At 46.0% G+C, this 24,403-nt stretch overlaps 1 protein-coding gene and 1 long non-coding RNA gene across 2 annotated transcripts in view; one reads left to right on the top strand and one right to left on the bottom strand.

Moving 5' to 3' along the window:
• The window catches only part of PRRX2 (paired related homeobox 2), a 92,333-nt gene extending 71,356 nt beyond the window's left edge, over window positions 1-20,977 (bottom strand). The window contains exon 1 of the mRNA XM_075906048.2: window positions 20,209-20,977. Coding sequence (XP_075762163.1) covers window positions 20,209-20,452 — 244 coding nt within the window. The 5' untranslated portion in view covers window positions 20,453-20,977. The remainder of the gene's footprint in view (window positions 1-20,208) is intronic.
• LOC142819382 (uncharacterized) lies at window positions 10,738-17,647 on the top strand. Its single transcript, XR_012897257.2, has 4 exons — window positions 10,738-14,330; window positions 14,594-14,665; window positions 15,525-15,669; window positions 16,110-17,647. It is a non-coding gene; the product is annotated as an uncharacterized LOC142819382 (long non-coding RNA).
• Window positions 20,978-24,403: the final 3,426 nt, after the last annotated feature.

The raw sequence follows: 24,403 nt of genomic DNA, 5'->3' as shown, positions 1-24,403 counted from the left end.
AGAGCGGCAGCCATTTAAATTTAAATGAAGCCGCAATTATTTAAATCATGGCTTCATTTCCCTTTGCCAAACAAACAAATCTACATGGCTCCGTTGATGGAGCCATGTAGTTTAGACGTACCCTTAGTGAATTTTTATCCCATTGTGGAAGGGAAAGCCCTCCACTTCTCCTGTTATGGGAAGGGCTTACTTATTAAATCATGAGAAATAAGTTAGACTTAATTCTGAGCATTATGTAAGCTATGATTGGGATGGGAAAGAGGCTTCTCAGCTGCCAGGCTACTAAGACTAGGATGTTTATTTTATTAGGACCTTGGCTGATTAGTGAGCTACGTTCCCACTGCCTGCCTGGAGAGTCATCAGGACTGTTGGGAGTGGAAGTTGAGGGAGAGATTTTTCAATGCTGCCCAAGGGATTTAGACACCCAGTTTGTGTAATCCTGGCCCCACAGATGTCAACACTCGGTGACCGGGCAACAAAATGGCAGGTGAATTTTCATGTTGATAAATGCAAAGTAATGAATATTGGAAAACACAGTCCCAAATGTATATATAATATGATGGGGACTAAATCAGCTGTTATCACTCAAGAGGGAGATCTTGAAATCATTGTGAATAGTTATCTGAAAACATCCACTCCATGTGCAGCTGCAGTGAAAGAAACAAACTGAATGTTGGGAATCATTAAAAAGGGGATAGAGAATAAGACAGAGAATCTCTTATTGCCTCTATATAATTCCAGGGTACGCTCACATCTTGAATACCATGTGCAGATGTGGTATCTTGGCATTGGAAAAAGTTCAGAAAATGGCAACAAAAATGATTAGGTGTTTGGAACAGCTGCCATATGAAGAGAGATTAATAAGACTGGGACTTTTCAGTTTAGAAAAGAGACTACAGAGGGGGGGTATGATAGAGGTCTATAAAATCATAACAGGTGTGAAAAAAGTGAGTAAAGAGTTATTTACTCCTTCCCATAACACAAGAACTAGGGATCACCAAATGAAATTAATAGGTAGTAGGTTTTAAATAAACAAAAAGGAAGTACTTCTTCATACAATGCAGTCAACTTGTGGAACTCCTTGCCAGAGGATATTATGAAATCCAAGACTATAACAAGTTTGAAAAAGAGCTAGATAAATTCATGGAGGATAAGTCCATCAGTGGCTATTAGCCATGATGGGTAGGAATGGTGTCTCTGGCCTCTGTTTGTCAGAAGCAGGGCATGGGCAACGGGATGGATCACTTGATGATTCCCTGTTCTGTTCAGTCCCTCTGGGGCATCTGGCATTGGCCACTGTGGAAAGATAGGATACTGGGCTAGATGGACCTTTGGTCTGGCCCAGTATGGCCGTTCTTGTGTTCTAATTGTGGTTTGCCATTCATTTCACTGACTCTATTTCCCAGTCTCTCAGGGTACGTCTACACTACAGTGCTAGTTCGAACTAACTTAGTTCGAATTAGTTAATTCGAACTAAGATAGTTCGAACTAACGCGTCTAGAACTAAAAACTAGTTCGAACTAGCGTTTTGCTAGTTCGAACTAGTAAGTCCACATTGAGTGGACTCTGAACAGGGCTTAAGGATGGCCGGAAGCAGTGCCGGCAGGGCATAAAAGGAGGACTTAGAGCATGGAGATGCTGTCTCAGGCTAGCCGAGGGCTGCGCTTAAAGGGTCCCGACCCCCACCCCGGACACACAGTTCTCAGGGGTGCCCCGCTTCCAAAGAAGTTCTGGCTTGGAGTGCCCTGAGTGCCCACACTGGGCACATCACACCACTCGGCCATCAGCCCGGCTGCACTTGCCGCAGGCTGCCATCTGGGGAGAGGGAGTAATTGGGGGGCTGCAGGAGAGCTTCCACCCCCAGAAGCCCGCAGAGCCAGCCCAGTCCTCCCCATCGGGGGCTCGTACCCCATTCCTCCCTCACCTCCTTCCACTTACCCTTCCCTAGCCCCTCTTCTTATTGATGTACAAAATAAAGATAACGTTTCTTCCAACATTGACTCTGTCTTTATTGAACAAAACTGGGGGACACTGGGAAAAGGAGGTGGGAGAGGGGAAGAGAAAGGCTGGGAGAGGGGAGGGCAACTAACATGATCAGGGGTTGGGAACAGGTCCCAGATGAAGAAAGGCTACAGAGACTGGGACTGTTCAGCTTAGAAAAGAGGAGACGGAGGGGGGACAGGATAGAGGTCTCTAAAAGCAGGGGTTGGGTGGAGAGGGTGCATTCAGAAAAGTTCTTCCTGAGTTCCCATAAAGAAGGACTAGAGGACACCAAAGGAAAGGAATGGGTAGCAGGCTTGAAACTAGTAAGAGAAAGTTGTTCGTCTTGACAAAGCAAATAGTTAACCTGTGGAACTCCTTGCTGCAGGAGGCTGTGAAGGCTACAACTAGAACAGAGTTTAAAGGGAAGTGAGATAAAGTGATGGAGGTTGGGTCCATGGAGTCCTATTAGCCAGAGGGTAGGAGTGGTGTCCCTGCCCAAAGTTTGTGGAAGGCTGGAGAGGGATGGCACGAGACAAATGGCTTGGTCATTGTCTTCGGTCCATCCCCTCCAGGGTCCCTAGGGTTGGCCGCTGTTGGCAGACAGGCTACTGGGCTAGATGGACCTTTGGTCTGACCCAGTACGGCCATTGTAAGCTCAGGGCTCAGTGTCGGGGGTCTCAGTGGACTCCCTTGATTTTCATGCACACCTGGTCCTGGGTGGCCAGGCTGGCAGCTCTCCTGCCCTAGACGGCCACTTTCCTGTGCCTAGTGCGGAGATTGTGGACGAGGTCCACGATGTCCGCACTAGCCCAGGAAGGTGCCCGCCTCTTGCAGTCCAGGGGAAGCTCCCGGGAGCCGCCAGCCTGGTCCCGGCAAGAGGGGGTGGGCTGGGGGGCATCGGGTGGGTGGCTCTGTGCCGTGCCAGGTGCAGGGTCTGCTAGCTGGGTGCTGGCAGGCTTGCACCTGGCACGGGCACCGTAGCCAGCCCGTGCCCCTTTAAGGGGTCCGGGGCCGGGAGGGGGGCATAGAGTTTCCCTGGTGTTGGCCAGAGTGGCCACCAGGGAAACCTGGGGAGGGCTAGCCTCCCACTAGTTCGAACTAAAGGGCTACACAGCCCTTAGTTCGAACTAGCTAGTTCGAACTAGGCGTTAGTCCTCGTAAAATGAGGTTTACCTAGTTCGAACTAAGCGCTCCGCTAGTTCGATTCAAATTCGAACTAGCGGAGCGCTAGTGTAGCACCTATTAAAGTTAGTTCGAACTAACGTCCGTTAGTTCGAACTAACTTTGTAGTGTAGACATACCCTCATTCCCTTAATAGCTTTGTGAATCTTGCCCCAGAGATCCACTGTGTGTTCCCCTAGCCGCTACTCAGGATTCCAGGCCAGTACACACATGCTATGTGCAGATCCATCTGTGCAACGCAACAGGTCAAGTTGCAATCTCCATCTCTGGGCAGCCGGGTAGGAGGCTTCCATATGAAGCAGTGCAAAGGGGACTGTGGCTGGCACAGAGACCCAAACCATGGTTGGTGGGATGGGGGATAGCAGCAGGCTGCATCCTCTCCTCCACCCTGTGGCTTGTAGGAGTGGCAGCAGAGTCACTCCATGCCAGCTGTTAAGCTTGGAGCTGAGGATTCCATCCCATAGCCCTGTACATGCCCCTTAGGTGCATTTCTCTTCACTGGGGCTATGTGCTCTGGGCAAGGATTTGACCTTAGACAATAGCTCACATACACTTTGGGAGTGATTGTGATTCATTTGGCAGGGTGGCTGGTTCAACCTGGTGTGAGATTAGGAACTGATCACTGGATAGGTTTGGGATTGGCCCCATCAAGGACCTGGATTGTCTGGTCCCCGGAGCAGGAGAATAAATTAAGTGTCTTGTGGTTCTTTGCCTTTGGTTGACACCAGCACATTTTTCTGTGATTGGATAGAGAGCCGGACTGCAGAAATCAGATTGTGGACAGTGAAACATGATACCTTCCCACTTTGCCTTGTCCTATGCAAGAGGTGAACTGAGAGAAGAAGAGGTTGACAGGAGAAAAAGAAACCGAATTACTGAATTGAGGCAGAAACTACAAATGACACTGAGGACATTAATACAAAACTTCAGTCTTGTCCCAGTCCCATGTCCTTTTCATCAGATCTTCTGAAGGGACAGACCTTGACAAAGAGAGGGAGCTAATCCAACAGCCATGTGTCCACTGAAATAGCATTCCATCAACTGGCAAAGATTATAAAACTAGCCACAGACACGATCAGGTTTTGGGTCTTCTCTGCCTCTATAGAAACGTAAACTCTAACTCTCTGTGGTTCGTCAATAGTAACACTAATAATTCATTTAAGAACTCATGAGGCAGCCCACGGAGAGCCGTGGGAACCTGCAGCCCTGCAAAGATATGACAAGAAAGAATTGAATCCCCCCAAACCAGAATGCGACTCACCATCTGGCACTGTTAACCCCCTCATTAAAGGGCACTGTCAAGATAAAAACCAACCCTATTGATGTATTTTAGGACTGGCTGAAATACTCTGAATGAAATTTTTCCTCCATTGAAAATGGTCTTTTTTCAAAACCACAAAGTTTAGTGGAAAACATTTTCAGGGCCCCTGCCTCCCAAAATGTTAATTCCCCCCCCCCCCCCACACACCCCCTTTTTCAGTGGCAAAAGGGAGACGAGGAAAAGAAATGGAGGGGGTGGCTGAAATCCCCCCAAAAAGGAAATGATCTAAATAAAAATTTTTGTGAAAATATCAAATAAATAAAATATTGACTTTTTTTTCAAAACCTGCAGCGTGAACATTATTTTGAAATTTTCTTTTTACCATTTTTGACCAGTTCTGTCATATTTCCTATTATCTGTGCTATTTGAAGCATCTTTAGCTCACTACATCTGAAAGAGTTTGAAAAACTCACTGTATTCATCTAGTCAGAAACTTTCCACTTTAAACCTTTTATGATGAAAAACTGATTTCTAATTAAATGATTTTTTTTTCATGAAAAGCATCTGTGGGGAAAAAATTAACTTTTGTCAATAAACCGAAAGAGTGAAGGATTTTCAGTTTTTTTTAATGAAAAATATAATTTTTCCATAAGCTCCTCCTCCCTCACCAATTTCCCAACCAGCTCTACCATGGTATTTTGCCCTTTTTTATTCTGTTTACTATTTGCACTTTGTTTGAGACTTGTTGATTTCATTTCTTGTTTGTCAGTTTCAGCTCCTGGTTCTTCTTTTGGGAAAGGCCTGATATGCCTGAAATTAACCCAGAAAATGCCAAGGAATAAAGTTTGTTATTTCTTTTCCTACTATCCTTTTTAATTTCAGGCAAAGGACAAGCTTTCCACCCCACCACTTATCTCCTTGATCCTCCCTCTTTTTATGTTTTCTTTCCCTGCCGCTCATGTTCTTTCTTTAGTTTTAAATTATTTACTTCCCTACACCAGGGGATTGGCTTGTTTGGAGAAAAGCATACAAAATGGAGGATGTGATGTGTATGTTGGAATTTAGGTTGCCACTTTAATTTGCTGTTCCTACTTTGCAGCCTAGGGGCTCTGTAGGAAATTTCATGATTTCAGCTATTTAAAATCTGAAATGTAAGGGTTTTGTAAATATAGAGGTCCTGATCCAAAAAGAAGTGGGCGGGATTGAAAGCTTATTGTAGGGGGAGTTGCGTACAGCTACCCTAACTTCTGTGCTGCTGGTGGGGAAGTGCTGCCTTCAGAGCTGTGTGCCCAACCAACTACTACCGCTCTGCGGCCACCCAACTCTAAAGGCAGCACAGAAGGTGCCAATATCGCAACACACACACCCTAAAAAAATCCTGTGATCCCTTGCAATTTCCCTTTGGATCAAGGCCCCCAACTGGAGAAGCACTGGTCTCCCCCTGTGAAATCTGTATAATATTGGGTAAAGCACACAAAAGACCGGATTTCACAGGGGAAAAGATCAGATTTCATGGTCCATGATGCATTTTTCATGGCCATGAATTTGGTAGGTCCTTATTTATAGGCTAAGGTCAAACCCAGAAGCAGGGCTGTGTCAATGATGGGGGCTAATCAGTCACTTAGATCTGGAGGAGGGAAGAATCATAGGGACCTATAACTTTTTATAGTGGTTGAAGGCCCTGTATATTGTGTCTGTAGACAGGAATATGAAATATTATTGCTCTGACTAGCCTGGTTGTTTTTATTCACTCTAATTTACATAAAAGAATGACTCTAGCATCACTGGTCCCACTGCTATCTTGTATGTGTCTCTCTGATTCTTCCTTCGTTTTCAGTTGCTTTATACACAACAAGAGCAAACGTTTCCATTCTGATGGCTAACTTTCCTCATTGGGGCCAGTACGTAGCACAGTGGGCTCTTGCTCCAGAACTAATTCTCCAAAGCACTATGGTAATATAAAGATTAATAATGACAAATGTAATAAATGAATGACATAGCCAGAAATCAACCCATTCTGGTGCCCAGTACCATGAGGCAGAAGAAATATTCTCAGTAAACCACCGGGTTCCATCATTGACTGCTGTTATGCATGGACTGCTCCAATCTGAGAAGGCTTTCTCTAGCCATGTTGTATGAACTGTCTCTTTTTCTGAGAGCTGGGACCTTCAGGTATCTTTAAAATTTTGCAAAGAGCAAGTATTTCTCCTGGGTGACAACATTTAACATAGGCGTGGTGAGCCCTTGCAATGGAACCTCTGAACTTACAGAAATTTCTCTAGGAACCCTAACAAAACAGATAGTTCCTACAGGTTTGTTGCTTCAGTTCTCTAGAAACAACCCAACCAAATGAGCTCTGAGGTTCGCAATTTCCCTCCATCCCCAAGAAACGCCAAAAGTGAGTGTATTGTTTGAAAAGGCATCAGTCAAGGCCTGCTAGCTAAACTTATCCTTCTGCTTTATCATCTTGAGAACATTAAGGGCTGTTGTTAACAGATGTTCTGAGTTAGACATTATTTGTTAGTCTAATGAAAGGAGGTGAACAAGCTTTCAAGACCTAAAAAGTTCTGCATAAGGTTTTATATGTGAGATTATTGCATTGCTCTGGTAGAGAAAAGAGATCCTTGCCAATTCACTTGGCATTTCTGCCTTTGATTTTGTTGCTTGCAATCATTCTGCATTGTAATTTTTGATCTAGTTAAATGTCACATTGAATAAGGACTGCACAATGTGTATTCATGTGCACAGCTGAGCATCAACAAATAGATGGGTCCTTTTGGAAGTAGCTGGAGACTACTACTACTGCTGGCTAACCATGCCTGTGTTCTAGCAAGAAAGGAAGCAAATTACTCATAAAGCAAATGCAACATGAGAAGAGGGGTGTGGGGGTGGCCAGGCAGATGAGAAGAAAGACATGGTGATGGCTGTTTGCCAGGAGCCACTTGGAGGAGGAGTCAATGTCATTACATGGATGTCTATGGTGGAGGCTTTGGGAAGCCACTGCTGGACTATGAAGGGTGTGTGTGGCCAAGGATGAAGATGAATTTGCCGTATTAGGTGGCTAGATTAAGGACCACTCCTGGAGTCTTGCAGAGGCAGATTTTCTGTAGGAAGAGCAGTCCAGATAATCCAAGAACAAGGAAAAGGGGCAGTGTCTTGCACAGGGCTTTCTGCTGGCCAAGGCAATAACCCTTTATGTCCTCTGCAAAAATCTCACCGTGCTGTTAATCCTCGCAGCAGCTAATAAGGTAGGAAATATCTCTATAGATGGGAGGAAAACAGGGTCTCAGAGAGGGGAAGCAACTTGCCTAAAGACACAAAGGGGATGGATAGCAGAGTCAGGAATTAGAACCCAGGCTACTGGAAATCCCTGTTGTTTTTCTGTGGGTTGGGCCCCCTGGTTCCTCACAGCAATGGTCTTTCTGCATGTATAAGGGGCTTGGGGGAAAGACTTGGCATGGAGACATGGCTGAGAATGGTGTTCCCACCATTGGAGCCCACTGAACGTCACCGTTCTAGAGACCTCACATTCTGGAGGGGCCACAGGGTGTTGGACTCTGGGATTTGGGTCCTTCATGGACATGCTCAGGGAAATGATTTCATTTCAGTTTGCTGCCCCGGTCTAGGAAGCTGAGGCATCAAAAGTGCATCAAGGAGAAGGCGCAGAGGCCATAAAAAGAAATGAGACATAATGCGGAATGCCTGTTTCAGTTTAGCATGACAATAAAAGGTATGGTTGTCATGTGAACCCTCGTCCTGTCATCACATTGTCTCTTCTCCAGAAGGGAAAGCATATCCCAGATGTGCAGTCAGGGTGAGACTGGTTGCAAAGGGTGGGCATGCTGGTAAGTTCACCTGGTTTGTATTCAGATTCACAGAGGCCTCAGGAAGCCAATCCTCAGTGGAGGATCAATGGAAGACGAGCTTTGACACTTACATGGTTGGACAATTTCCCCTCCCTCTTTTTGATTCAGCTTTTGTTTAGTAAGTTTTAGCTCCCAATTTTTCCATCACCCAATTATCTAGATCAGGTCTCAAACTCCTGGCCCATGGGTCATCCCCAGCCAGAGTGATTTTGCAATCTAGTCTGGGACTCACAGTGGACCTAAAAATAGGGAATTTGGCCAAATACGCTGGATTGGGATAAATCCTTTCTCGACAATAGTATACTCTGGAGAAGTGAGCTGCTTGGGAAATTCCCCAGCTGAATTTATTCACCCTCCTGCATGTGTTTAGGCCAGAAAGCAAAGCAACATTCGAAGGGAAAAGTGAAATTCAAGATGAGCTTTTGAAAGGAACAAACGTTGTGAACAAATGAATAGAAATCCACGGCAAAGGCACCAAAGGAAGAGAGCGAGAGCTGTTAGCCATTAGCAGAGATGGAATTAAATCTTGCTGTGGCTTTGGTGAAGGGCCGGCCCACGGAGATAGCTAATAGGCAGGGTAGGGACGTGCTGTGAAAATCCTCATTGATTCCACACGGGTGTATAATGCTCTCCGATCTCATCCACACAGTCAGGCCGGCACCAGGCTACAGCTTCGGGGTGCGGGGGGGAAGCTGGGGCTGTGCATCAGCAGCAGTCAGCGCCCCCCCCCCCCCCACCACAGGGAATCAGAGTGCAGCAGAGCAAATGCACTCGCCAATGCACTCTGCTTCCCCCCAGCTCCTGCTGCTGCCACGGAGAGTGTGTGTGTGTGTGGGGGGGGGCAGGCTGTGACTGCTGCTGCTGCAGCGCCTCAGACCCCTCACGTGACCACAGAAGCCATGTGATGGGGTGTCATGGGCAGAGGGGGCGAAGCTTGGGGGCTGGTAACGGACAGGCCCATCCCAGGCTAGTCTGTGTACCTGCTCCGGTCAGGGGTAGCCCGCAGACTGGTAGTTCGAGACTCCTGACCTTGATATTCAGGTGTGGCCGATGGGAATCAGAAATGCTTCATTTCCATGGTGCCTTTCCTCAGAAGAGCTCAAATAACTTCCTGAGGTGCGCAAATATAACGTATCCCCATTTTACAGACAGGGAAACTGAGGTATGGGGTGACGTAATTTGCCAACAGTGTACCAGTGGGAGAATAGTCAACATAAACCAAAAGGCCTGATCCCAGATCTGGCACCAGCCAGTGCAGGCAAATGTCAGGCAGACCACGTCTGCGCAGGCCTGGTTTGTGCGTGTGGGGGCCCACTGGCTGTTCTGCACCAGGGGCCGGAATTGCTGTCGGCGAGCCTGGCAGTGTGTGCCGGCTCGGATCCCAGTTAGCCGTCTGGACGTGTCCTGCTGACGTATGTGCAATGGGAACTCATTAGGAAACATCCTTTTTGAAAACAATATCCGTTCAGGAAATGAAGGGCCAAATTCTGCTCTTTGTAATAGAGATGCAAAGCCAAAGGAACTCCGCTGCCGTCAATGACGTTGCTCCAGATTGACACCAGTGTTGCAGAGATCAGGAGGCGTCCCTATGGATCACGTTTTACCATCTCTCAGATCTACCTGGCTGCCGTTCTGTGCAGGATAGGGGAGGGCTGGGGAGAGCACAAACTTCTCTCCAAACAGAGAGTGAGACCCACCTGGGTGGATGAGGCTTATGAGTGGATTGAGGAAACTGGCATTCCTCCTACACGTGGTCATTAGTCTCAAATGTGGAGCTAGCAGCTACTCTTCGTGGCCCTGAATCAACAAGGCACTTAAGCATGGGCTTAAGTTTAAGCATATGAATAGTTTAATTAAAGTCAATCTATTCACATGCTAAAAGTTAGGCAACTGCTTAAGAACCTTGCTGAATCCAGGCCTGTGTTAATATGTTTAGAGTAATTTGGCAGAGTGGGGTTAATTTTTTAATTACTCCTTGCATACCACTGTCAAGGCAGTATTATTATTTATGCATTGGCAGCCCCCAGGAGCTCCTGCCACGGCCCAGGACACCGCCATGCTAGGCGCTTTACATAAAAAAAAATAAAAAAAATTCTGGTCTCTTCGCCAAGACATTTGTTCTTAACTGGGAAGGTTTAATGTCTGGTATTAGGGAAAGAATTATAGTCTAGCAAATGCCACAAATACAGTCTACCAAATGTTAGAAAACAAACATTTACAACCCCTCCCACACTCAATGTTCCCTCTAAAATTTTCCATCCGCGTGTGGAACAAATTTTGTTATATGCACCAAGGCATGACCGAGGTGCACCACCAGTAGAAACACAAGCTGCAGGCGTTGGGTGCTCTGCTAAATAGCTGTGCAGCATTTGAATCTCTCGTGGGTGGCCACCCAAGTGTTAGGCTTGCAGGGAACTCTGCTCCCATCTCATCTGCCTTATTTTTTTAAAGGCACTATTCCATTTCTGCTGTGCTTAAATGTTTCCTGTCATTCCCTATCCTACTGTGGAAATGACATGCAAGTAAATAGGAAGGCTGATATTACAAGTAACTTGTGTGTTAACATGGAAACGTTAAGGCCCTGGTCTTAATCTTGCTGAAATCAATAGCACAGACCCCTTTCCCATAGGTGAAACGTCAGTACCCTAAAATAGCAGTTGCATATGTGATAAAATTGTGGGCCAGTTGAATCAGTGTATGGACAAGGAATGCAGAACTGGGCCTTGTAATCCTGTATCCTTTATGTCAACACTGGGTGAAACTGTTGAAGTCAATAGTAAAAGACCGGCTATTCTGTGCAAATCTCTGCTCCGGACAACAGCAATCAGCAAAGCAAACAAAAAGTTAGCTTGATCAGGGACCGCGACACAAAATAATGTGAATAATATTCCAGTGTCACTGCATAAATCAATGGTGTAGCCTCATCTGGAATACTGTGTCCAGTTCTGGCCACGCCCTCTCCAAAAGGACACAGCAGAAAGGGATGCATGATGAAAAAGACCAGGAGGCTTTCCATATGATAAGAGATCAAAAAGAGTGAGGCTATTAAGGGGGGAATTAAGAAGAAGAGACCTGGGGGAAGTGTGCAGAAGAATGACAGGTACAGAGTGGGTAATTAGATGCTCCTATGCACTGACTTGTGATTTACATGAGCAAGGGACAGACAATGAAACCGAAAAACAACACATTTGAAACTGATACCCAGTAATACTTTTTTAATGGTTAGCCTGCGGAACTGATTGCCACTAGATATCATTGGGACTGAGAATGTGGAAGGATTTTTAAAAAGGATTAAATTATTACTCCGATAATAAGAACAGCCCCAGCTGCAGTAGACAGGGGACGAACCAACCAGTGACTGATGGGGATAAGATATATTGGCATTGGTAAAAGTTCAGAAAAGGGCAACAAAATGATTACGGGTTTAGAATGGCTGCCATATAGGGAGAGATTAATAAAACTGGGACTTTTTTATCTTAGAAAAAAGGAGACTAAGGGGGGATATGATAGAGGTCTATAAAATAATGAGTGGTGTGGAGAATGTAAGTAAAGAAAAGTTATTTACTTGTTCCCATAACACAAGAACTAGGGGTTACCAAATGAAATTAATAGGTAGCAGGTTTAAAACAAACAAAAGGAAGTATTTCTTCACACAACTCACAGTCAACCTATGGAACTCCTTGCCAGAGGATGTTGTGAAGGTCAGGACTTTAACAGCGTTCAAAAAAAGAATGAGATAAATTCATGAAGGCTAGGTCCATCAGTGGCTATTAGCGAGGATGGGTAGGAATGGTGTCTCTGGCTTCTGTTTGTGAGAAGCTTGGAATGGGTGACAGGAGAGGGATCACTTGAAGATTACCTGTTCTGTTCATTCCCTCTGGGGCACCTGGCTTTGGTCACTGTTGGTAGACAGGATACTGGGCATGATGGACCTTTGGCCCAGGATGGCCATTCTTCTGTTCTTATGTTAGGAGAGTTAGGAAGAAACTTCCTTTATGGACAGGTCATCTCAGAACTGCCCTCATCAGGGTTTATTGTCCTTTCCTCTGAAGTGGTCACTTAAGGGAACAGGATACCAAGTAGATGGTCTGATCTGATCTGATCTGGCAATTCTTATGCTCCCTGTTTTTATACAGCTCCCTCTATTTATCCTACAAACGTGTATTTCCGCATCTCCATAGAAAAGGCCATTGGGGTGCCAGTGACTCAGAGGTGGGGTTTACTGTAGCTTCATTTTCTCTAGTACTTTATGGGTGCAACAGTTTTGGTCTCTTTGCTTCCCCTTTAATTTATCCCCTTCTCTGCAACTAGGGTGGCCAGACAGCAAGTGTGAAAAATCAGGATGGGAAGGAGGAAGGGGGGAAGTAATAGAGTCAAAACCCCAAATGTTGGGGCTGTCCCTATAAAATCAGAACATCTGGTCACCCTCTCCATAACATTCCTTTGGATGGCCCATGCATGTTAACAACACAGCAAGGCTGCAGAACAAGAAGTCCGCACTGATTCTGGCAAGCAGACTGCTGGTATTAGGGAAATCATTTTAGTTTAGCAAATGCCATAAATACAATCTACCAAATATTAGAAAGGAAAAATTTACAGCCCCTCCCACCCCATGTTCCCTCTAATTGTTTCCATGTGCAGACTAAATTTTGTTATATGTACCAAGGTATGTGCAGATGTGCACCAGCAGTAGAAACGCATGCTGCCGGCTGTGGCCACTTTTTGCAGAGCCTGAGCACACAACCCCATCAGGCAGCCACCAAAAGTGCATGGCATTGCTCTCACAGCAACCGCTGACCCCAAGTAAGGAAACAGGGACAAATGATCTAGTGTAAACCACAGGCTTGGAAGCCGGGTTTATCCAAGGTTCGAATCTGGGCTGGGCTGGGCATTGGTTTATCAACGCAGCTGTAAAACTGGGTAGGAGAGCAGAACTTTGGGGAACACTAGATCTGCCCTGTGAGCTGCCAGCCATTAAAGACCACAAAAGCAACCAGCCTTGTGAGTGAGAAGCATTGCACAGACGCTATTGTGGTGCTCTCTGCCCCAGCCCATGAGAAAGCCAGATGCACGGCTGAACCAGGCCTGCGTTCGCCAGCCACGACTTTCCAAGATTAAGAGAGCGTGTCTGACATTTTCAAAGAAGGCAGCCGCTCTTCATCTTCCCTTCTCCTCTGTTGAACAGTTTCCTCCCCCCTCCTGTGTGGTCGGTAAATCCTTCTGTTTGCCTCCTGTGTGGACACTCACGCATGCCGTGGATTGTTGGGAGGACGTGTTATCTGGATTGGCTTTCCTAGCGTTCTCGTTTCTGCTGCCCGCAGGGCTGGTATGCTGCTCTTGGCTCCCTTGTAGATAAGATGGGCCAGGCTGGTGGGGGTAAAATCAATGGTTAACCCTCTACATTCCTGCTCTGGCAAGTGTCTTGGGAGTGTAGAATCCTATCGTGCACATTCATGGGGAATATCTGAGCATATCAGTGGAGAGCGTTTTCCCTGTCATTAGCTGTACGGAGACGTTGGCGAGCCCTTAAAGGCCTTAGGGATCCTTTCCATTGAACGGCGAGGTCTTAGTCAGAAGAAACAAAGGCACTTGTGTGACAGTGGGAAGAGTCACTTTTGTTTCTGTCCCGTACCGATACAAATGCTTTTCTGTCTCTCTCACCCTCTTCAATTTTCCGACATGAGCACATGGGAAATGTAACATTACGCGGGTTCACTAGCCTCAGCGTTTCCAAGCAAGCAATGAAAAGGGGGCAAAATGAACCTTGAAAATCCAGTTCACTTCCCCATGGTACTAATTGTTTACAGATGCCTCTCAGCTCCGGGGGAAACTATTCCGTTTTATCCACATCCCCTTGATCTATCTCCCTTAAATGAAGTCCCCCATTTATTTTGGTATATCTCTTTACAGTTTCCTATTATCTTCCCCCCACCCCCAACACACACACATAATACACCAGGCAAACAGGATGGTGAGGTGACAGCTGGGCTGAGAACTAATCACTGGCTTCTCACAAGATCCGAATAAACCCTTCTGCGGTGCGTTCAATCTGCGGCTGATTTATAGCTGCTGAAATCAAACTCTCCCTGTCCGGTTCTTGTAATCATACCGGGAGAAGCATTACATGTTTTACATTCAAGGGGGAAATTTATTTGCTTTTTGGAAAAAAAATTGTCTTAGGCTTGTTAAGAAACAAAAATTTGGGATTTGGATTTTTTGGGGGGGACGGGATGTACGGGGGGGGGGGGGGAAGATCCTGAAAAGGAAAATATAATTCTAAAGTTTAACTCTTTCTATGTAGGTTTATTTCAGTGGCAGTGGTTATCTGTTCGTAGCTCCATCTTTATCCAGCAGGGAGAAAATTTCGGTACAGGTATTATTTCTTTGCTTTAATTTACTCTGGATTAAAAGTCCTTCGATAGTGTCCATCTGCATAGTTCCATTGAGGCCAAATTCTCCCTCATGAGGATGTGTCCCAAACTTTTAATTTCTGCATGTACTTGATTTATTGTAATGCCTCTACTCAGACCTCAAAGTTTGACTTAGGAAGAACAATGATTTGACCACAACAGAGGTTTTTTGTGGCAGCCTCTTTGCAATTTGTCTTCTGTTTGTAAATAATTTTTTTAAGGGTCATCTCCTAAGATCTCTCCTCTGTTCTCACTCCGGCAAAAAACTGGAAATGAATCCTTGGCAATAAAGGAACAATCAAGCGGGGCCAAATAACAAACTGGTGTAACTCAGTCTAGTTCAGTGGAGATACTTTGATTTCTGTTAGCTGAGACGTACGTTATCTGCAGTTTAATTATTGTTAAGTGCCGTACTGGAAGACTTTAGTAATCACTCCTCTCTAATTTTTTTCATTGGTTGCTGTTATTTTATATTTAGTTGGAGCGACAGAGGTACATTTTTATCTCTTTCTCCTGTAAAGCCCCAGAGCATTACACGGGGCTGGTTGTGTTTTTAAAAGATCTGCTTCTAGGAATTATTTTGGGGAAGTTCTCGGGCCTATGTTTTATGGCAAGTTAGGCTAGATAACCACCAGGGTTCCTTCCGGCCTTGGAAGCTATGGCTCTATTAAATTCACAAAGATGTCTGGATGGTTTAGGGGCTCATTGTTTAAAAGGCTGTGGACCAAGGGAATATTATAATGAAGTCTGCTAGGAATCGGGCCATGGGGAGGTCTGACTGGGGTGGCCACCTAACTAGGCTATATCTCTTGGCTTTCCTAGGCTACACAGACCCCGTGTGAACTCCATGGCAGGACGAAAGCCAGTGAAGGGGGCCGCTGGACGTGAGGAAGTATTCATTTCTTGAATAGATATTTCACTTCTCCTACCATTGAACGGATTAATCCAGCAGCCCCTTCGCACACGAGTGAGTAGAACTGTCCCATGGGCTTCGGTGGGATAACTTGCCTGCATAACTCTGTCTTGTCCACACAAGGGCCGCAGGATTGGGCCTGCACGTTCGCAAAGTGCCATTCCTGCTTTCAGTGCAGGAAGGGATGGAGGGGGGGGGGGTCCAAAATAAAATGAGTGGTTTTGCAATCCGTCTGGGAGGGGCCTTGCATTCCAGCCTGCCTCTGACCTTGCAGGTATAATACACTAGGAAGGGGATGCTGGTTAACCCAGCAGGACTCTGGTGGACAGAAGCGCAGGCTAGAGGTGGAAGTCCTTGGGGTCGCTCCATCTGCTGCATGGGATGGCTCTCTAAGGTCACCGTTTTAACCCCAGGGCTGGGCTGGGACCAACACTTTCCCTTCCCTCCATGCAGCAACTCTGAAAAGGATTTTAAGGGTCCTCTGTTTTCTCTAGCAATCGATTACATCATCCTGGAGACCTGATGCTGCCGCACTTCCTTGAGGACCCTCCAGAGCAATGTGCTGACAGCACCAGAGTTGCTGTGAACATGTTTATAAATCAAAAAAGCAGATTCAAAATGTAGGAGGAAGTAATAATACTTTTAAAAAATAATCCCTGTGTGCTCTACTCCCTCCTGCTGAGCTCAGTGTGCCAGGGTGGAAAGCTCCAATTAATGAGCTCTAGAGAATGCCGTTATGGGGCCTACACACAGCTGATAAAATTGCCAGAGTTCTCCTGGTCTTGAGATGTGGCATGAGGAATCTCAGATTTTCTGGGTAAAAAAAATCATTAAAAAAAATCACAAAGTTGCCTAAATGATTTAGGAACCTTTTAACATCACTATGTGACCTCCATGAAAAATCAGTGGGACGTAAGGTTCCCGAGTCATTTAGGCGCCTTTGAAAAAGTTGTCTGTCTCATAGGCAGAAGTCATGAGTGTCATTTAAACTAGCCTGCCTGATCTGTGGCCTAGACTGTTATTAACCCTTGCAAAACTGTCCGTTTCCAGACATTCAGTCAAATACCCATTTCACGATGCCTGTTACCGTACAGCAACGTATCGAGCATGTGCAGACCAGCAGGATCCTTAGAAACTCACTTTTATAGGGCGCTAAAACTGCTTGACTCCCATGAGGAATCTGTGGGAAAGGTTGTCTGTATACATATATTCTCCTGCATCCCTTTTCCTTTTGCCATGCAATCCACTCAGGACACTAGATGTAATCACCACATGGGTAGCATTGAAGAGTATGATAATGAAGGGATCACCGCAACACGCCCTTACTCACATGAGTAGTTTCACTGTTGTTCCCTCCCATAAGGGCTATTTCAATAAGAGTTTTTCAGATTTAGCCCTAACTCTCAGACCACGTCTCTCGTGCAACGGTTAAAGTGGGGGAATGCTGGCTTAGAGGGCTGTCACGTTCTACCCCTTTCAGATATAAACAACCTCTGTACGGGTTCCACTTGTGATTTAGCTGCTTCCCTCTTTTAAAATTGCGTTTATTTTCCCTATATCCATTTTTTTGTGTATCAAATATTTTATGGATGAAACCCCAGTGTCATTTGGCAGGGAAAACAGAATTATTATTTGAGTGCTATTTTTTTTCCTGCAAAGTAATCTTATAGGAGGTCATTTGATAGCATTTCTCCTCCACCCCCACAATTCTGCAGATTCCCTATAACCATTCTGTGTACCGCACAGCTTAGAAACTTTGCAATTGCCACTTTTTTCCCCCTGCAAATCAGATGATGTTTCTTTGAGTAAGGAGCTTCCCACAGTATTTTAATCTCTACACAATTATAAAAAATGTGCTTTGAAAAAGTTTTGTAATGTGTGTTCCAAAGTAAAGTTACTTGGTTTGCTTTCCCTTAATCATTTTCTTTTCTTTCTGTCCATCTATCCAATGTATTTGCTTTTCTTTGGCATCTATCTATCTATCTATCTATCTATCTATCTATCTATCTATCTATCTATCTATCTATCTATCTATCTATCTATCTAAGTTGTTTTAAGCACAATATAAAATTAAGAAGTATCAAAGTCTGAAATCAAAAGTGATGTGTCCATTCTCTGTGATTTGTATTACTGGAGGTTTTCTGTTGCAGACAGATGGTGTGTATGCTCCTTTTGAAGGAGAAGAGACCGAGTGAGTGTCTTTCTTCCGCTATGATTCAGTAACAATAACAGATAAGACCAGCCACAAAAATAAAAGAGAGAGACGGAGAGAAACTGGAGGGGTTTTTATCTTTCCTTTTTCAGAGAGGTCAGTGCAGAACTGTAGCTGGTTTGCCTTCCAGCTTCTCTCTTAATACTTGCTAGAAATCAGTAGGAAGAACTTCAGAAAAATTTACTAATATTTTTTCCTGTGGCAGCAAAAACCCAACACTCTGCAAAACTCCCCAAAATCTTTCCAGACTGGCGGAGCAAGAAGGCAGCTGTGTTTTTGCGTTGACCAACAAGCGTATTAGTCATTTTACAAATGCAAAAGCTACCCCAACTTCCTGGCAAGAATGATGCTGCGAAAGAGACCTTACATGGAGACTCTAATGATAAGGAATGGGATTAAGCGGCTTCTATGCTGCATTCAGATAGATGCTAGTCACTCGACAAGACGCCACTATCAGACTGAAAGCAAGAAAAATGCTCATTCCTTCTTAGTGTTAGTGCATCGGCTCTTTGGTGTACGCTCCTTACGGGTGTTTACAAGTGCTCTGCTCCACTTCTTCAAGGGGTCGCTTTTCATTTTCTTTATGAGTTTAGAAAGAGACGTGATGCCTACGTCTCCGTTTGCCATCGGCAGAGAAGAAAAGGTGGCTATTGAAGGTCAGATTGAAAATCTAAGCCAAATTATTTCCCTTACTTAAACAAAGGCATGGGGAGTAATTTTTGAGACATACATTTAGGACTGGTAGAGACCTACAGTGAATTTTCCAAAGAGAAATTGGAGAGTTAGAAACCAAACCTGAGTGTTTATGGCATTAAAAATACTGGCTCTTTTAAGTTGGCTTTGTTTGGTTCGGGCCCAGGATATCATTGTAGCAGACCCAGTAAAATATCAATATAATAGTTCACTTTGGTGACTTTAGACGCCTGCTTGCAAACCTCACAGGGCGCTTGTTAATTTTAAACCAGAGGCCGGATTCTGCCAGTGTTTTACACGGAGTTGTCCCTTGCTGTGTGAGTGGTCCAACAGATCTCACTTGCGGTGGCTTATGGAGCAAGGTACTGATTAATCTGCGTGTAGGGGGACAAAATTGAACCCTTTAAATACATAATACAGGCTCATTTCATTGTATTTTTAAAATAAATTTGGGCCTTCACTCTAGGCAGGATTGCTCAGTATTATCTGTCCTCGAAAATAAAATAATAGTCAAGAGTAACGATTGATTTTTGGCTACCGGCTCCAGACACCCGAAAAGCAGCCTGATTTGTCAAAAATGTGGAGCCCTCACTCACTGAGAACTCAGCAACGTTCAGATGCCTCGATATAGGGGCCCCAAAATTGAGGCACCCCAAACTCCTAGGTACTTTTGAACGTCTTGGTCAGGGGAGTATTTGGCCTGTAGCGTTTCCTGCCTGTGTGAAATGCTTTTATTTCAGTTGACTAGTCCCTTAAATGCAGCATTTGTGCGTGCAAAGTCATGGTACTCCGCACATAAGGTCTGGCCACTGGGCATCTGCATAGCCCTCCTTGAGTGTGGATGGATGCTCTTCCATTCTCTCCCTCACTCCCAAGCACTTTTCTGTCTTCCCAGCCCTCCGACCTGGGGCTCTAACCCGACACCAGCCCAACCTCGCACGTCTGTGCCCACTGGAGCCAGGCTTATCTGGCCTTTCTTCGGTGGCAGTGACCCACCAAAAACTCTCTTTTGACTACAGTTTGTAATGGGCAGCCAGTGGCCCTGTCCCATCTGCAATCAGTGCAGAGACGCCAGCTGCCCGCATCGCATCGTTGGGTGTGGTCCCATTCTGATCCCCCCCAGCACACACGTCTGGCTCAGTCCAGTCATGCAGGTTTCCAAATTAGCTGGAGAAAAATCTCTCCCCTCTCCCCCCCCCCCCCCCCAGAAATACATTCAAACCAGGGCAGGGCCCTTAGTCCCATCCCAGCTGACACTCGGGGTCTGCCCCTTATTAAAGCAGGTTCTCACAAGTATGGCTCCATCACTGTGGATACCCTGATCCCCCCCCCCCCGCTTAATTTGAATGGAAAGGATGTCAGGCCTCAAGCGCTTGTTTCACACTCAGAACTGACACGCCTGGCACTGGCCAGTGGACCAGGAGGTCCGACAGCACGGCCAGGGGTGCCAGGGCTGGGGCTCACCAAGTCCAGGATGCCCCCCAGTACTAAGCCCTGCCCCCTCTCTGCAAACCCAAGCTCCACGTCGTGCCCCCCTCTTGTGGCTCTCAGGGATGCTCCGATTCTCCCCCCCCCCTTAAATGTGTCCCCCGGGCATTTCTGGGGGCTCCTCTGTCCCTGCCCAGCGATGGCTCTTCCCCCCCCCCCCCCCGCGCAGCACCCAGCCCCCCCCGGCCGGGGGTACTCACTGTCCTGCGGAGCCGCCTCGCTCCCGCTGCTGCCCCCGGACGGCTCCTGCATCCCCTTGGCGCCGTCCCTCGCCTCCGGCCCGGGCGCCTTGGCTCCGTTCATGCCGGCCGCCACTTCCTCCAGGTCCAGGAGGTGGCTGACACTGAAGTTTTTCCTGCCCTGCGGGTTGTCAGGCGGCTCCAGGACCCGCCCGGGGCCGGGCCCGAACTGCTTGTCCATGCCGAAGGCTGCAGCGCTGTCCATGCCTCGCTCCGGCGCCGGCGAGCCCCCTGCGCCCGCCCCACGCCCCCGAGCCCCGAGCCCCAGCCAGCCAGCCCCTCGCCTCCCGCTCCCGTCCCGAGCGCCGATCCGCCTTGTGCTGACGTCTGGGGAAAAAAGCCCAAACTTTCCTCTCCCCGGCTCCTCGCTCGCGAGTGGCTCAGACAAACGTGTCCACAACGCCCCTTCTTTGGGACCGACGGGAACAGCTCCCCCCTCCCGGCCTGCCCCCGCTTTTCTGTCCCCTTTTTCGGCTGCAAAGGTTTTTTAAACACACACACACACACACACACACGCACGCACAAACACACACACAGACACACACACACACACGAACCGTTTCTCTTTCCCTCTCACTCCTCACACATTTTTTTCCCTGTGCCTAGGAAAGTTAAGTGCTTCCATCAACAAGTGTAAGTGAATGTGTTGAGCAGAGATTCCATAGGGAAGGGCTGGTTCACATGGACAAATTCCACTGGAGAAAGATCTGACCCATGCTTTCGCATAAGGGACCTCATAAAACCAAGCTCACACACACATAAATGTAACTCCCCCCTTCAAAGATACAACACCCCCCCAAAAAACCTGTGTATAGCCGCCCCCCCTCCAGCTCAAGGTCACATCCCCTGGGAAAAACCCAGCTCTCCTGCCTTAACGACATAATTACGCCTTGCACCACAGTTAAAAACTCATAGGCTGCGTCCCCAGGGATTGCTAAGGAGCCTCCCTAATGAAAAGCAGCTACGGAGAGAGGAAAAATGAGTTTTTCCCTCTTAAAAAAAAAGGAGCAAGCTTTGAAAATGAGGCAGGGGCTTATTATGAGTGTCTCTGAGGGGCTGCAGTCGGGACAATAAGAGGCACTGGAGAAGAGATTATTTTTTCTTTCTTTTCATGGATCTGTGCCTCTCACAATTCTTCCTCAGTGCAGTGTAGGTGCTTGTTTTTGAAGGCACGTGTGTGACTTTGTATGTGCACAGCTTTGTGACTTGTAGGGGAGAGTCAAACTCTTCGCTCATAAAAATCTACTCCTGCACTCTAACATGTCCTAAAATATCATAGCTAGGAAGCTCACTGAGGGTGTATCTACACAGCACTATAACTCACAATAAGATACCGCCGTTTGAGCTATGCAAATCGTGTATCTTATTTCAATGCTATTTTGAAATAGCTTATTTCATCACTAAATTTTGAAATAAAGTGCTATTCTGAAACACCCTTACTCCTTGTAGAATGAGGTTTACAGGGACATCGGAATAGCGAGCCTGAAATAATGGGCTTGCTGTAAAGACGTGGGATGGCTATTTTGGGATACTCTGGTATCCCAAAATAGCATGGCAGTGTAGACATACCCTCATGACTGAATCAAGTTAAGATTTGTTACAGCTTTGACTTGTGCATTCTGTCTTTCTGTAACAGACATGCCTATATTCATATAAGAGCAAGGGTGACTGGGTTCAGAGGCTGTTTTTTAAGTTTCCAAAACAGGACTCCAACCTTGCTCCTTAGACTTTATTGTTGACAATTCTGATCTTCTTAGCCCTGGTGTGAATTGGGAGTAACAGCACTGAAGTGACCAGACAGACTCCAGATTAAGATGGGTGTACCTGAAATCAAAGTGTGGATCTCTTTGCATCTGAGGCTACGTCTGGACTGCCAGCTTCTTTCGGAAGATGCTTTCCCGGAAGAGATCTTCTGAAAAAACTTCTTCTGAAAGAGAGGGTCCACACAGCAAAAGTGCATTGAAAAAGTGATCTGCTTTTTCGAAAGATAGCGTCCACACTGAATGGACGCTTTCTCGTATTTAAGCTGTGATTACTATGGATGGAGTGGCCACCAGGGCACCTATGCTTTTTCCTCTTTCCTCTTCTTTCTAAAGAACTCCCTCTTCCCCATCCACACACACCTTTTTTCTAAAGAGCTCTTTCGGAAAAAGTCTTTTTCCTCTTAGAAAGAGGTTTACCAATATCGGAAAAACCCCTCTGTTCTTTCGATTTTTAGTTGAAAGAACGCGATTGCAGTGTGGACGTAAGTGAAGTTTTTTTTAAAAAAATGGCCGTTTTTCTGAAAAAAACTCAATAGCCTGAGAGAGGTGATTTGGGCTGATAAACCAGCCAGGTCAAGATGTTTTCTTTTATAACAAATATGATGCAGCAGGGAGATGAGCTGTTAGCTCTAAAGTCTCTGACCAAAGGGCAGGTAAATCCTGGGCAGACACATGCCATTTCCCATCATGCTGCGTCACCAATCAGCTTCACAAGCTGAGTGGCAGGGTCCAGATCTCTGAATGAAAATTGAGGGTAGTCTCCAGGACCTGTATAATCTGACCCCCCCCCCAAGCAATTTAGCTAATTTAATATCCTCTGTGACCCAGTCCTCATCTCCAGGGTGTTAGTATCACAAAGAGTATATTATGTCCTCAAATGGGTAGTAAGCAGGCGTGGATGGAGTCAGGAGGAGTAAAAGGTCTTGCTGTCATATGAATGTCTGTAAAATACTAAAGAATGAATGCATAGCAAGACAAGATGCAGAAACGAGATACAGGCCCAGGCTAAAACCTTTGAATCAGACCGCCTTTGATTCTTAGATGGGTTGGAATCTAATCTCTTAGTCCTTTGGTTCTGCTTTGATCCAAACCCACGAAGGGCCTGTTTAGTTGTTCTGATGCAGGTGAAATCTCATGAGATAACACCACTATCAAATCCCAGCTTGAAAGCCTCCTGCTGAATTGGCCTCATTCCTGCATGAGAGCCTAAATCAAACCTAAATTTGGACAGGGCTGGCCCATCCTTGGTATAAACAGAACACAACGAGTTTTTCTAGAAGAGTCAGCAGCTGGAGCCAGGAATGCTCTCCTTACCAAGAGGCACTCTGGATCAGATTTGGATTCCAGTGTCCTCCAGGTTTGTGAATTTTGGAGTTGAGCTTTTGGGTTGGACCCATCTCTGTCCTTAGGCTTGTGCTGGTGTGTGCTGGGGAAGGTTTGAGTTTCTGGTAGTACAAGAGAAACAGTAAGAGGGAGGCTTCTGGATGGAATGGATAGCAGTCTTTCCATTTTGTGTTTGAATTAACCCACAATCTCAATGTTAATCCACCACATTTGGCCCGGTTTCCACGGGGAGCCATAAAAAAAGCTCAGACTTGCCAGAAACTGGGCCCAAACTGGTTCACCAGCAACCTCTCCTACTTAACCATTTTTGCAGCAGTTTACATGTTTAAGTACTTTAGTAATATTCACAAACAAATGCTCCCCAATAGAGCAGGCTAGCTAAGAAAACAAGTGTGGTGCCTTATTTTCAAATGTTTCTGCTTTTTTTTTTTAAAGTTTTGGCAGCTTGAAATTCACTTTATTTTGACCAACTCCATAGCTGGAAGGAGGAGGGGGAATTTCATCAAAATGTTTCCCTGCCTAATTTTATTGATTGAATTTTCAAAATGTTGGCCACATTTCAAGCAGCTCTGCACACAAAGCCAACCTTCTTGGGAAGTAAGTGAGGATCATCATCAATGTGCCTTCTAATCTTTTCCATTCAGGTGCAGATTTTTTCCATCCAAGCGTAGAATAATTTTTTATGTGCACAAAGTGATATATCAGTGGGAACTACCAGTAGAAACCAAAGACCTAGCTGTGGACATGCTGCTAATCAGCTGGGTGGCATTTGAATCTCTCCTGAGTGGCCACACAAGCACACAGTCTACAGGGAACACTCATCATCACCCCCATTTTAAAGATGGGGAGACTGAGGCTCAGAGTAAAAGGCCTGCTGCTCTACATATTGTCCTTAGTGCATGAAGGGTTGAGTCCCAAGGATTGCCAAAAATTACCCTGAGAGTCACTGGCATAGTCAGGATAGGAGACCTCAAACATGGCTTTGAGCTCCAAATGCAGTTCACTCAGCCATGTTGCCTTTTGACAAACATGAGCCAAGTTTTGCTTGG

The sequence above is a fragment of the Pelodiscus sinensis genome, chromosome 23, assembly GCF_052426305.1.
Source record: "Pelodiscus sinensis isolate ZL-2025 chromosome 23, ASM5242630v1, whole genome shotgun sequence".
NCBI classification, from domain to species: domain Eukaryota; kingdom Metazoa; phylum Chordata; order Testudines; family Trionychidae; genus Pelodiscus; species Pelodiscus sinensis.
Note: the sequence above shows the minus strand (reverse complement) of the source record. Positions and strands in the feature narration are given on the sequence as shown.